Source organism: Topomyia yanbarensis, chromosome 3, assembly GCF_030247195.1.
Source record: "Topomyia yanbarensis strain Yona2022 chromosome 3, ASM3024719v1, whole genome shotgun sequence".
NCBI classification, from domain to species: Eukaryota; Metazoa; Arthropoda; class Insecta; order Diptera; family Culicidae; genus Topomyia; species Topomyia yanbarensis.
Window position 1 is genome coordinate 374,423,442 of NC_080672.1, and position 13,803 is coordinate 374,437,244.

The 13,803-nt window shown below is 38.3% G+C and overlaps 2 protein-coding genes across 2 annotated transcripts in view; one reads left to right on the top strand and one right to left on the bottom strand.

The window, feature by feature from the left end:
• LOC131694084 (uncharacterized) overlaps nucleotides 1-9,513 on the bottom strand; it is a 111,378-nt gene extending 101,865 nt beyond the window's left edge. Inside the window, exons 1-2 of the mRNA XM_058982460.1 lie at nucleotides 9,247-9,513; nucleotides 8,691-8,844 (exon numbers count right to left, since the gene is read on the bottom strand). Coding sequence (XP_058838443.1) covers nucleotides 8,691-8,844; nucleotides 9,247-9,279 — 187 coding nt within the window. The 5' untranslated portion in view covers nucleotides 9,280-9,513. The remainder of the gene's footprint in view (nucleotides 1-8,690; nucleotides 8,845-9,246) is intronic.
• Nucleotides 9,514-12,275: 2,762 nt separating this feature from the next.
• Nucleotides 12,276-13,782, top strand: LOC131689614 (ATPase ASNA1 homolog). The gene is made up of 5 exons (XM_058974827.1): nucleotides 12,276-12,377; nucleotides 12,444-12,584; nucleotides 12,655-12,954; nucleotides 13,012-13,270; nucleotides 13,332-13,782. The coding sequence occupies exons 2-5, from the start codon at nucleotides 12,472-12,474 to the stop codon at nucleotides 13,671-13,673; spliced, it is 1,014 nt and encodes a 337-aa protein (XP_058830810.1). The 5' UTR covers nucleotides 12,276-12,377; nucleotides 12,444-12,471; the 3' UTR covers nucleotides 13,674-13,782.
• The last annotated feature ends 21 nt before the right edge of the window (nucleotides 13,783-13,803 follow it).

Below are 13,803 nucleotides of genomic sequence, written 5' to 3' on the forward strand. Positions count from 1 at the left end.
GAGCTGCACAAACAAATCGATTTATGCAGTTAATCAACGGAGGCTGCCAAAAAGTTCGAATAAAAGCATGCGACTAGTGTACTTTGCATATTCTATATTTTATCAATACTAGAGAGGATCAATAAAATAATTCAAATTGTTATAGCAACATGCAATTGTGGCAACACTGGCCATGAGATGGTGGGAGAACGCGCACATTCGTTTTAGTTATGATTGTAGTAGCAGCAGAAAGGAATGGAAAAGCAGTGCACAAAAACGAGCGAGAGAGGATAATTTAAATTCTCTTTCTTTCTTTCCACACATCGTATTTCTTATATAGCTTTCTGAAAATTATTTGTTATACACCATAGAATGTAAATTTCAGTTTAACTCTTATTAGAACACAATTAATTGGTCCTGTAAAGAACCGTTTATTGTTTTATTGCGGGAGCATAATTCAGACGCACTCCCCGCGGACACGGTGAGCCCGTTTAACTCTTATTAGAACACAGATTAGTTTCTCTGTTGCCCTTTAGTTGGGGCGAAATTCTTGCAGGGCGACAGTTCCTGATCGGGTTGCGATGAGTCACCAGTAGCTGGGGCACTTTTTCCGACCGTCGTCATCGCCAACTTCTTTCCTTCGGTGGACTGGCTGCTTGCTAGTGCTTGAACGAATACGAATGATGAGAAAAACCGACCGACCAATATTCATATATGAACACACGAGAAAGCGCTACTATCGCTCTCGCTCGTTTTCGTGCCATTCCTGTGCCTTTCCTTTCCGTTCGGCTACCAATACTAGCATAACCAAAACGAATATTCTGTCTTTCCATCGCCTTCAATCTAGTGGCCAGTGCTAGCAAACTTGCATGTTCAGTTTTTCAATAACAACATTCAAACAATATTTTCAAAGAATGCTGCAGATTTGAAAAGAAGGAAAAGATTTTCACAAATTTAAATTCTTTCGTGTTATTTGTTAGCGCTGATAAAGGCTATTTAGTTTGCTACTAGCAAGGAGCTGCACAAACAAATCGATTTATGCAGTTAATCAACGGAGGCTGCCAAAAAGTTCGAATAAAAGCATGCGACTAGTGTACTTTGCACGTTCTATATTTTATCAATACTAGAGAGGATCAATAAAATAATTCAAATTGTAATAGCGACATGCAATTGTGGCAACACTGGCCAATTGCTGGCTGGGGGAACACCCACATTCGTTTGTTATGATGGTATTAGCAGCAGAAAGGAATGGAAATGCAGTGCACGAAAACGAGCGAGAGAGGATAATTTAAATTCTCTTTCTTTCTTTCCACACATCGTATTTCTTATATAGCTTTCTGAAAATTATTTGTTATACACCATAAAATGTAAATTTCAGTTTAACTCTTATTACAACACAATTAATTGGTCCTGTAAAGAACCGTTTATTGTTTTATTGCGGGAGCATAATTCAGACGCACTCCCCGCGGACACGGTGAGCCACAAAGCACTATTTTGCATCCTCGAACAAACCGACCAAGTAGGCATCGTTGGCTTCTCGGGGCATCATTACGACTGAGCTTTGTAAGCGTGGCTCGATTTTGCAGTCCTGCACAATCTCACGACCCAGACGCTGGAACGATAGCCTACTCTGTTGCCCTTTAGTTGGGGCGAAATTCTAGCAGGTCGACAGTTCCTGATCGGGTTGCGATGAGTCACCAGTAGCTGGGGCACTTTTTCCGCCGTCGTCATTGCCAACTGCTTTCCTTCGGTGGACTGGCTGCTTGCTAGTGCTTGAACGAATACGAATGATGAGAAAAACCGACCGACAGATATTTATATAATCGCGCTAATATGCACTACTATCGCTTCCTCGCTCGTTCTCGTGCCGTGCATGAGCCTTTCCGTTCCGTCCGGCTTCTAATGGCCTAACCAAAGGAATATGCCGTCTTTCCCCCACCAACTGCTCTCGTCAAGCAACCCAATGCGAATAACCATAGGAACAAACATGTAGTGGACCTATATATAAACTTTTCATTATTTTATTGTTCGGTTGGTCCACCATTTTGACGGCTCTGTGCGGGATGGGCTGAAAATTTTCACTTTTCCGAGTCGTTTTCGAAAGATTTTTCAAAACACAATTTTTTGTTATTAGTGCATGTTATACATACTTCAAATTTTAATACAGCATAGAGGAACATATTTGCAACAAATTGGCCTAAAAATCAAATCATTCTGTTAGGTATGATATAAGTTATTAACGTTCAAAATCTGACGCGGCGCCGCAGCCGATATTTTGAAACGGGACCCCTATATTGAAAGCTTAAATGTATTCTACATTAAAATTGATTTGGAAATGAAGTCAAATGTGATATCAATTCATGCAAAAAAAATATCTATTGCACATTTCTAAAAGACTTATTATGACCAACAAAAATGTTGCCAAAATCGGAGTGTGCCAAAAAAGGAGCATGCCAAAAATGGAACGTGCCAAAAACGGAATCTTACTGTACTCTGGAATTTTCCAAGTGATTTCAATCATAAACAGGTCTTAAGATGCGGAACGGGTTTGGAACTCTATATGCGTTAGAAAAAAGTTGGGAATAAAAGAGTTCATTTCATCCTTATTAATCATTTTGGTTGTTTTATTAATTTTTTTATGTTAGTTTTTTAGTTTTATTCCTATTATTCATTTCATCCATTTTATTCGTTTCATTTATTTTATTCTTATCATTTTCAAATTTTTCAGAACCCGAAATTTAATTTAGTATATTGATTTTATATCTTTTTATTCATTTTATCCAATTTGTTAACTTGATTTTTTTTTAATTTTTTCTATCAATTTTATAACATTTTTTTTAATATTGTTCAATTTACAATTGAGCTGAGTTAAATCTATTTTATGAATTTGATTTATATTATTCATTATACCTATTTCATGAAACTTTTTGAAAAAAATTAATTTTGTCTTATTGACTTTCTATAATTTATTCAGGTTATTCGAGGTTTTATTCGTGCATGACTCACCTCTAATTGGGTGCCAGCTGTGCGTGAGTTCTGCAAAACAATGAATGATTCAACAGTGATATGTGTGAGAAATGTCTTATTTGACTGTTAGGAGGATCAAATCGTTTTTTTAGATTTATTGATGTTAATTGAACATCATTCTTGACTATTTTCAAATTCACATTGAATTTTATAAATCTGATTCCAAGTATTGTCCTAATTTGAATTCCTTTTACTCGTGACTTTCGGTTATACAGATGTCAAAACAGGCACGTTTCAAGATGACACAGCCTCCAACTTAAAATTTCGCAAGATTTTTTTTAAATTGCGAGTAACCGATCCACACCGCCGATAGTTACAAACGGCGTAACGCCGCCAACTCCAGTTAAAATTGACTCGTACGCCGCCGTACATTTTACGATCATTCCTGATTTTTGACGGCATGTTGAACTTCAAAATGACGTTAAACATCGACCTTCGTCTCATACTCGTCAAGATCATTCCGAAAATACACATATTGATTGGCTTATAGCAAAATTCGCTAATGAAATGAAACACGAAAAATACGAAACCAAGCCTCGGTTCTGTTGCGGTTGTGTATTTGGGTTGATGTTTATCGGTTGTGCTAGTGGTGCCAGTATTTTTTTAATAAAAATTTAGACAAATCTTAGATTTCAAAAGGGCGTTCATCATTAATTTCTGGTGTCTACTGACTATCCCCTTTCAAATGACCCGTAGTGATGGTGATTTGCTATACTTTCTGGTATCCGGAAATCGCCATCTTGAATTTCCAAACAGCGCTGAGGGGATCACCAACGTAGAATTAAAAAAAAACGATTTTTATTGACCTGAAACATGCTTTAGGGTCTTAAAAACTGATATGTCAAGATATGTAAGGCGTCAATAATATATAAATCTCCGAATTTTCGATTCAGTCGCAACGCTCTTATGTATAACTTGAGAGCACTACCCGTGTTTTTTCTCGAAGCCAATCTTTTTGAGGTGGCCGGAAATGTCGACTTACATGGTTTTTGATCTCTATGAAAATTCGTACATTCCAGGATTTTATTTTTTCATCGCGCAAATTTTTTTATAAATAATTCAGTCTCCATTTTTAATACTGTTTCAGTGTTTCTTTACTAAAATGCATGCCATGTCGCGAAAAAGCAAAAGATCCAAAACATCTTACGTACGTCGCTAGCTAGTTCTAAGAAAGTTTTGATTTTTGGGTCTGGGTCAAAAATTACGAGATAGATTTCCAGGCGTGAACCCCTTCCAAATGAAAACTCACCAGCGGGAAGCTGCTATCTTATGATGGATTTACTAGAAAACATTATTTTTTGGCCATCACAATTAGTGCAATAAATCCCATTTTAAATTATCTCGATTCATCTTTTCATTGCACCAAGAAAAATCTCCAATATATGCCTATTTTTTGTGCTCTACAGAAGTGTAAGCCTTTAATTATCAATTCCCGATGTCTACTGACAACCCCCTTTCAAATGACACCCATATTGATGATGGTTCTATTTTCTAGTAACCGAAAATTGCCATCTTGGATTCCAAAACGTCGATCGTCGATTTCCGATGTCTACTGACCATTCCCTTTCAAATGAGATCCGTATTGGCAAAGGTTTTTCAAAGTTTTGTGGTAACCGAAAGTTGGATTTCAAAATGGCATTAATCATCAATTTCTGATGTCTACTAACCACCAGCTTTCAAATGACATCCATATTATTTCACAAATTTTTAGAGCAAACTTCACGTTTCGAAGTGTTACGTAAACATATTCTTGAATTTATATCGTATTGCTATGAGTAGACCGAATCGATAAAAAAAGACCTACGACAGATGTACTCGGAACAGCAGTATACTGCCCATAATCACAAGTCAGTCCCATGTTCTACGGGATTCCTTATCTACATGCGGCTGACTTGCTTTATAGCCAGTGTCACACAACTTTAAACTGGCTTACTTGAAAAGTGATACCACACCTCCACACAGTGGCACCTCTGCATAGAAAGTTGTGACAAAATTAAATGGGTTTATATGGCTAAAAGTTTGATAAATTTTGGGTTTTTCAGAAATAAATTTTGAAATTTCATTATTATTTTTTCGACTATTTTTATGTAAACCCATTTGAAGGCGTTAGTCGTTAAAGGGTTAATATACACGTTAATAATAGTAGACAAACATATCGGTTTGCAAAACTAGTAAAAATCACAAAAAAATTTTTGGTAATATAATTTTGTTTAGGCCATCTATTTGTAAGAAGATTTATGAGCTACGAGGCGTTTCCATATATATAAAAACTTCAGCGCAAAATGATGCCTTTATCTCATAAAACCTTACTAAATTTTGAGTTAGATTCATGATAACTGACTCGTGGGAGACCATCTCAAAAATTGTAAGACGTTTAAAGATAAATTACTGATGTGATATTCAATTTCGCAATTTATTTAAGATATATTGTTCGTCGCTTTCATTCTTCTTTCCGAAGATCTTAAAACTACTCCATTCGGCCATGTAGTTCTTGTGATATCGCCATTTGAAGTTCGAAGGTACAAACAATTCTTATGAAATGAATTGATCAGAAATCCTCGACTTGCATCAATGACATCTTAAAAATACATTTTTTCTTCGATTATTTTGAGATAATTGTCTTCAAACTGAGAGCAAAATAAAATAAATATTTACAAAATATTAACAAGACAATGATTTTTGGGGTTTTACCACTGTGCTCCAGTACGAGTCTAAATTTCTCTAACCATGACAATTGCATTTCCAGCAGCTCGTGGTGGTACATTAAGTCGCCTCAACTATCTTGTGACCAGTTTTTCGAAAAATGAAAATAAGTAAACAAATCATCGCTGAAAAGTCCACAATCCTATATAAGGATGATAAATAGTGGCAAGCAAGAAGAATTCACCTCCGAAGCATGTGTATGTCCTACCGCGGTTTGAACATTAATCCAATAACAGGTTCTCCAACCTCGCAACACAATTTGAACTGGTAAATAAATATGGACACCCATTTGGAAATGAACCACATATCTTCTAATCATATTTACACGTGTCGACGTTTTTGGTGTTTGCCTAATCGGTTAGCAGCCTTCGGTCTTTCTGACGGGATCCGTTCCTATATACGGTGTGTGGGAATTGTATCAATTGGAGCGCACTAACCGTCCATCGCTTTCTAACTCTTCACGTTGGATCGAGGCAAATAAAAAACGGCGGTATTTGTACGATTTGTTAGCAACACCGCGATTGGTATATGAACTCAAATGATACGGTAAAGTAGCAGTTCTCGGGTAGGAAAGAAAAATAAAAATATAAAACAGAACATACAATTGATAATAAATCTGTCCGAACTCTGGCGAACGAGCAGGAGGATGGTGCAATGCAACAGCGAGCGAAGAGTTCATGTTTTCATAAGTCAGGTCTAACCGAAAGTAAAAAAAAAGTTCGTTACAAATTCGATGATACGCCGACTGATCCATATGGAACGGGCCTCTGGTGGTCTGGAAAGCATGCAACATTAGTGATAATGACCAGTCGATTGCTGCTTCTGCCGCTGTTGGAGGAATTGTGCGTAGCGTCCCGCAGAGCAGAGTGTCGTAGATGTGCTGTTTTGTTCCAGTTGTATTTAATTTAAATTTAGAAATAGTTCGGTAAGCGACAAAATTAATCAAATAAAGGTATATTATGTACTAGCAGACTCGTTTAATCTTTCCGGATTCAAGTGATGGCGAGAGAAATAATGCCTCTGTAGCAAACAGAAGTTTCGAATTGAAATATGTACATCATACTGCTTTTGAAAATTTGTTAACGAAGTTATTCAAATTTTACAGATGTTCCTGTTGCGCATAATGCGCGCACCTCTTGGTTCACTAATCTTGATCTTGCTCTAATCTATCAACAGGCCTACGCTGTCAAATTTCCGTTAGATCGTAAACAGCGTTGGCCGGGATGGATTCGCACTAAATGTAAGCCTGAATGTGATCAATAATATATAAGCTAATGTGTATTAATTTCCAGGAAATTTATAACATTCGTTTTAAATAAAATGTTCTATTACGAAACGGTGTTATAGAATCAGAAATGACGTCCCGGTCAGTTGCGAGACGCAACATTATAAATTTCATTTGTGGCACACTAGATCGACGGTAGCAAACAAAAGGCTGCGTTGGCATGGAGAAATCAGCGTCAGCAGCAAAACAATAGCTACCAGCGATGGCCGTAGATATTAGCGGAAGTGAAACCTTTATCGGGACATAGAAGTCGTTCAACAAGGGTGGAAGAAACTCGATCGTTGTGAAAGTCGGCTGGAGGCAACTAGAGCTGCTTGGACTACCGAAAACGAACTGGGTACGCTATATGCGTAGAATTCCAAAATGTGTGTGTCGTCTGGAGCAGCAACAAAGCAGCCAGTTTAAGCGAAACGCGGAACTTTCCAACAAACGAAATCTTCACCACCTATGAACACTTGTTTTGTTTAAATATACTATGTGTAAGATTGATTAGTTCCAAATGAGCTTTAAGTGTTGTGCAACCATGGTCGTGAATCAATCGGTGTAGTGATAGTAAAATAAAGCCCACCAACTTCATTGTACTGGGGGGGAATGTTGCGCATAATGCGCGCACCTCTTGGTTCACTAATCTTGATCTTGCTCTAATCTATCAACAGGCCTACGCTGTCAAATTTCCGTTAGATCGTAAACAGCGTTGGCCGGGATGGATTCGCACTAAATGTAAGCCTGAATGTGATCAATAATATATAAGCTAATGTGTATTAATTTCCAGGAAATTTATAACATTCGTTTTAAATAAAATGTTCTATTACGAAACGGTGTTATAGAATCAGAAATGACGTCCCGGTCAGTTGCGAGACGCAACAGTTCCATAACTGCTTATCTTAAATGCAACATCGATTTTTTACCATGGAACAAGACAGTATACGAGCGACATACTATGATGAAGTGGATTATGTTGAAAGTTAGCATCGGGTTCGGTTATTTGATCCACAACATAGCAAGTGGATGTGATAAGATAATTTCTGGGCGTGTATGAGAAACAGCGGATTCGAAGTTTGGCTTTGAGAAGAAGTGAAGTTTGGGCGTTGAAATGATTGGATTTCCTTAAACATTTTTGCTGTGATGAAATTAGCTTCGTGATTAGTGTTCCACTCTACAAATGTATTGTGGATAAGTTAATACATCATCACTAAAAGATGTCTACAACTGTGACCCCGACACATTTCCATCGATACTGGGATTGACCCAATTTAGAATTCAGTTCAAAGATACTCATCCTTTTCATTATTAATTAAAAATGCAAATAATTTCACCGCTAGGAAATTTCAGCTGTACAAAAATTCACCAACAGCTCGCTATACCCACTAAAATAAATTACAAATTATAAATTCTACGGAAGGTTAAACGGTATCTCAAGAATCTGAGGGGTAATTGTGTAGCACAAATTATCGCCATGAAACACATGACACTTTAAGTTTAATTACAACGACCTCGCAAAACATAACGACCCAACCGACAACGAACTTATGTAAAGCCACGTTGAGGTATAGTTAAAATACCACGAAAAGGTCAGCCAATAAAAATTAATATGAATATTAAAACTGGTAAGCGAAAAATACTTGTAATCGAAAGCCCTGTGATGCATGGTCCTACCATGCTCCTCGGAGAGAGCGATAAAACCCCCAACACTCACCTTGATCAAACTGCAAATTCTTCAGCAGCAGAGACCGGTGCACGGTGTCCAGTGCCAGCAGGATTGACGGATTTCTTCTTACGGTGGCGTTATTTGCATTACTTGGATCACTATTTTGGTCGTCGCCTTCGCTGCCGTTACTGCCGACGTTGCTCTTGGGAAGGAAAGACGCCAAAAAGGAACGCGAGAACCGGCGAGAAAAAAAAACAAGCACAAAACAAGGAATAAGAGTTGAGAAACCGGAATTGATTCGTAATGCGAATATTTTTTGTATGCGAAGCAGCAGCTATTGCGTGAAAACGAGTCCTGGGAATACGTTATCATCCGAGGCATAAAATTTTGCCTTTCTCTTCCAGTTCAGCATCCTCATTAACTTTTTTTTCGCTTAAAACATTCCAACGATTTTCTCGCCTGGGTTCCTTAAATATTTACACAGTTGCGTACCACCGTAACTGGGGAAACTTGTTCCTCAACTTAACCTCAAAGTTCCGTAGTTTAAATCGTTTTTTGATATTTAATAAAATCCGTTACGCGAATGATCGACAAAAATACTTACAATTAAGTGCTCTTTTCTATAATTCGTATCCATTAATTAAGCACTTGCTTTACACTAAAACTCACTCTATAAACTTTCGAAATCTACCAGTTTTTAGTGAATAAAAGTATACCCCGTTCACAAGAATATCCTTGAAAGGAGTTGAGTAAAACAAGCACACAAATACGAAGATCGAACAATGTCTTCCGTGTTATTTCGCTTACAGTGATCAACACCTGCTAGAATCAACGCGCGTGTTTACTCGTCCGACGATCGGGTTTGAATGAAACGAACTCCCGAACGATCAACGAACGCAAACGTCAGAAACCGTTTTGCGCGACGTTCGGCTTTTTGCCGGTTTGTTAACAGTGCGGTACTAGACGTATGTGCCCGGAACGGTCTGAACCCGAAAGCAGTTTTATACCAGATTCAAATCGATCAGATTTTTCGAGCTGCTTTCATGCGATGAACATTTACATGTTTACATGGGAGTTACGTGAGTTTGAATATAACAGATGGCCACCTATTGCACTCCAACTCACGCAACTGACAAAGTAAACAAATCACTGAGAATCGTCAAACATGAACGTCATTCCTCATGAGTTCATTCGTGTGGTCATCTTGTAGAACTCAATTCGGGACAAATTAACAATAGACAAATAGATCCCTTCAGAAGATTGTAGAGAAAACTCTCTAAATATTAAAATTTGTACATAATGAGCAACTCTTCGTCAATATTTCTTGGGAAACTGGGCTTAGACAACTGGGAAACTGGACTTGACAACTGAATGATAATGATTGTTACTTCTCAAATGATTTTGATTATTATAAAATACGCGTCAGACACTAATTATATGCACAACTTATTTCATTTCAAATAATCGGATATCTTCTGTAAAAATCATAACCATGTAAACAGATTTAATGCTCACAGTAATTTATTCAATAACATAAAAACAATTTGAAATTGTTGCAATTTGACTGAAAATCTCACTTCTTTTGTTTCAAACAGCGGTAATCAAAAAGTGCTGAAACTATTAACTCCTGGTCGGCCGTCCAGGCCAGTACTGAATTCATAAGAAACAATTATGAACTTTTCACAAAAGTGACGGTTATGAAAAATAAAACACAATTTTATAGAATTAATAACAGATCTCATATGCGTTTCATGAGAAAAACTTATGAAATTCTTAAAGGCATATATTGGAGCGAAGTCATAAGACTGTTTTATGAAATACATTATTTGTACGTCTATGGAGTGCATGAATAAAGATCAATGAATTCATAAGCCTGCCTATGACATTCTAAAGCTTTCAATGACATCGTCAGAAGGTTGGTTCATATGCCGAGACTTATGAAATTCTCAGATGCTTTTTGCTCAGAGGAGTCATTTAAAGTGCAGCGTGTGGAAGCGATTGCCAAAATGCTAGTGTTGAAATCATTATAAAGGGAGTGTTGCCGCTTTGACTGTTTTCCACTCTTCGTCCCTCTTTCTATTCTCTCTGAATGCCAACACTTTTCGATAATCTAGCACTGGAACGAAAATTAACTTTCGAGCTCGTATAACGCGAAACAAGATTAATTCGATAGAACTTTGGTCGAATCGAGATGCGGAGTGCTACCCCAGGTTTACATCACAGCATTGCCAACAGCCTGAGATTTCTCATCACACAAAATTGACTGGAAACCAGTTTCAGTAGAATCTGTTATTTTTAGTGTAGCCTGCTCGAATTATTCTGATGCATGAATTCTCGACAAACATATGATTACGGCCTAAAAGCCAACTGTCAAAATCCACTTTGATTGGGAATTCCAGACAAACCGTTACACGCCCATCACAAATGACATAGATTCCTCTTTTCAGCATTTCGTCGGCGAATTCGGACGCTAGCCGAGCATCTCCCAGCATCACCGGACTGATGGGATGATCCATTCCGGAGATGGTGAATCCTGCTTTGGTCATAGCTTCCCTGAACCTTCGGGTATTGCTTTGAACTCGTGCCGTCAGACTGTTGGACTCCATAAGCATTTCGATGACTCGCTTAGCGCTGGCTACAACCGGTGGTGGCAGGGAATTCGAGAACAGATACGGACGAGATTTTTGTCTCAGCAAATCGATTAACTCCTGCGGACCAGTCGTATAACCTCCCGCTGCTCCCCCGAGTGCTTTTCCCAGGGTAGAGTTAATGATGTCACAGCGGCCGAGCATTTTGTAGAATTCCTCCGTACCTCGGCCTGTTGGGCCGAAGAATCCTGTTGCGTGGCAGTCGTCAACGAAGGTAAGAGCATCGTATTTGTTCGCTAGGTCGAAAATCTCCGGTAACGGAGCTACGCCCGGATAGAATTTTACAATAGCATTTACCCTACAAACAATCATAAAACAAGAAATATTATAGTTATTACTGTTTCAACATTGTTCGATGCCAAGTTCTCATAGTAGATTTACAATAAAATTTCATGTAACAATAAATTTCGCTGTTCAGCAAAAAACTGATACAGTGCATTCACATTAAATTTTACTGTTTTCGAAAAAAAATGTATGGAGAAAAATTTATTTTTTTAATGTTAAGATACATAACCACCCCCCTTTTTCACTGTAAAAGTCTATTTTACATTGAAATTTACTGTAAAAACGTTAAAGTTTATTGTTTTTGTATTGTAGCATAACACTAAAACTTACTGTAAATTATTGTAAAATTACTGTACTGTCACAGTGAAAATCATGGTTTTGTTACTGTACATTTATATTCGGGCGTTGCCGTCCATGGAGAAGGCACCGTCTGTGACGATCATTTTGATTCGGGCGTCAGTAGACTTGAGTTTTTCCTCCAAATCTGAAAAAGGTATTAGATTCTAGTAAACGAAAGAGAAAAGTTTTCTCTTTCATAAACTCTTGTGAACTGTGTTCGGCTAGTAACGGTTTGTCCGGAATTTCCATTCAAAATGGATTTTGACAGTTGGCTTTTAGGCCGTAATCATATGTTTGTCGAGAATTGTTTTCAATCACCCTGTATTTTAAAATTTCAACTGGTATAATACCAGTCTGGTATAATAATGTACGAAACGTCAACTCTTGATGCATGACTGCTTTTTGCTGATGACAAAAACGGGACTGAAAGTTAACAGATTCGAGGTGGCCCTCCTATTCCGTGGTAGGATATTCTGGAGAATTTGCGGTCAGTTGAAAAATTATAACCTGCGGTTTACTTTCTTTCTAGATTGAATTGTCGAAAGTATTGGGTAAAAATGGAAACAGATTTCGAACCCCTGGATCCCAGCTTGGAGAACATCATCGACCAGGAAACACTCAAGTGGATCTTTGTCGGTGGAAAGGGTGGTGTTGGCAAAACAACTTGCAGGTTAGTTACCATAGCCTCGAAACGGTTGCTTCCTGTGCAACAATTGAGATGGATTCTGGTTTACTTTCAGTTGTAGTCTGGCAGTTCAGCTGGCTAAGGTCCGCGAGTCGGTTTTGATTATCTCCACCGATCCGGCTCACAACATTTCCGATGCATTCGATCAAAAGTTTACTAAAGTACCGAGTAAAGTTAACGGTTTCGATAATCTGTTTGCAATGGAGATTGACCCGAACGTGGGTCTGAACGAGCTGCCGGATGAGTATTTCGAGGGAGAAAACTCGGCGATGAAGCTGAGCAAAGGAGTTTTTCAGGAGGTTATCGGAGCGCTTCCCGGGATTGATGAGGCAATGAGTTACGCGGAAGTTATGAAGTATGTTGTTTACCCGGCGAAAGATGCGTTGAAGTTTGAATCTATTTGTACTTTTAGATTAGTCAAAGCTATGAACTTTTCTGTGGTGGTGTTTGATACGGCACCAACAGGACACACGCTGAGACTGCTCTCGTTCCCTCAAGTCGTTGAGAAGGGATTGGGCAAGTTGCTAAGATTGAAAATGAAGCTTGCACCGTTCATCTCGCAGGTGGGATCACTCTTCGGGATGCAGGATTTCAATGCGGATACTCTAACTAGCAAACTGGAAGAGATGCTCACAATCATTCGACAGGTTAACGAACAGTTTCGAAATCCAGTGAGTTCTGTTTGGTTTAACAAATTATTTGGTAGTAGATTCATTATTCCTTTATTCGTAGGATCAAACTACATTCGTGTGCGTGTGCATCGCCGAGTTCCTTTCGTTGTACGAAACGGAAAGGTTAGTGCAAGAGCTGACCAAGTGCGGAATCGACACTCACAATATCATCGTCAATCAGTTGCTGTTTCGTCGTGAAGGCCAGGAACCATGCACTATGTGTTCCGCCAGGTACAAGGTTCAGGAAAAATATCTAGATCAAATAGCAGATCTGTATGAAGATTTCCACGTTGTAAAGTTGCCACTGCTGGATAGTGAGGTGCGTGGGGTGGAAAATGTAAAGGTATTTTCCGAGAACCTGATCAAACCATACTGTCCGAATGGGCCGAAACAAGGGGAATAGTGCTGAAAATTAGTTGAATGTTAGGAATGAATGGGAACGGACGAAGGGTCACCTATATGTTTCGATTATTCGCATAATAAAATTAGTTGGTTGTTTTCTCTTTCCAAAAGATTCGTACTTGTAAAACCCG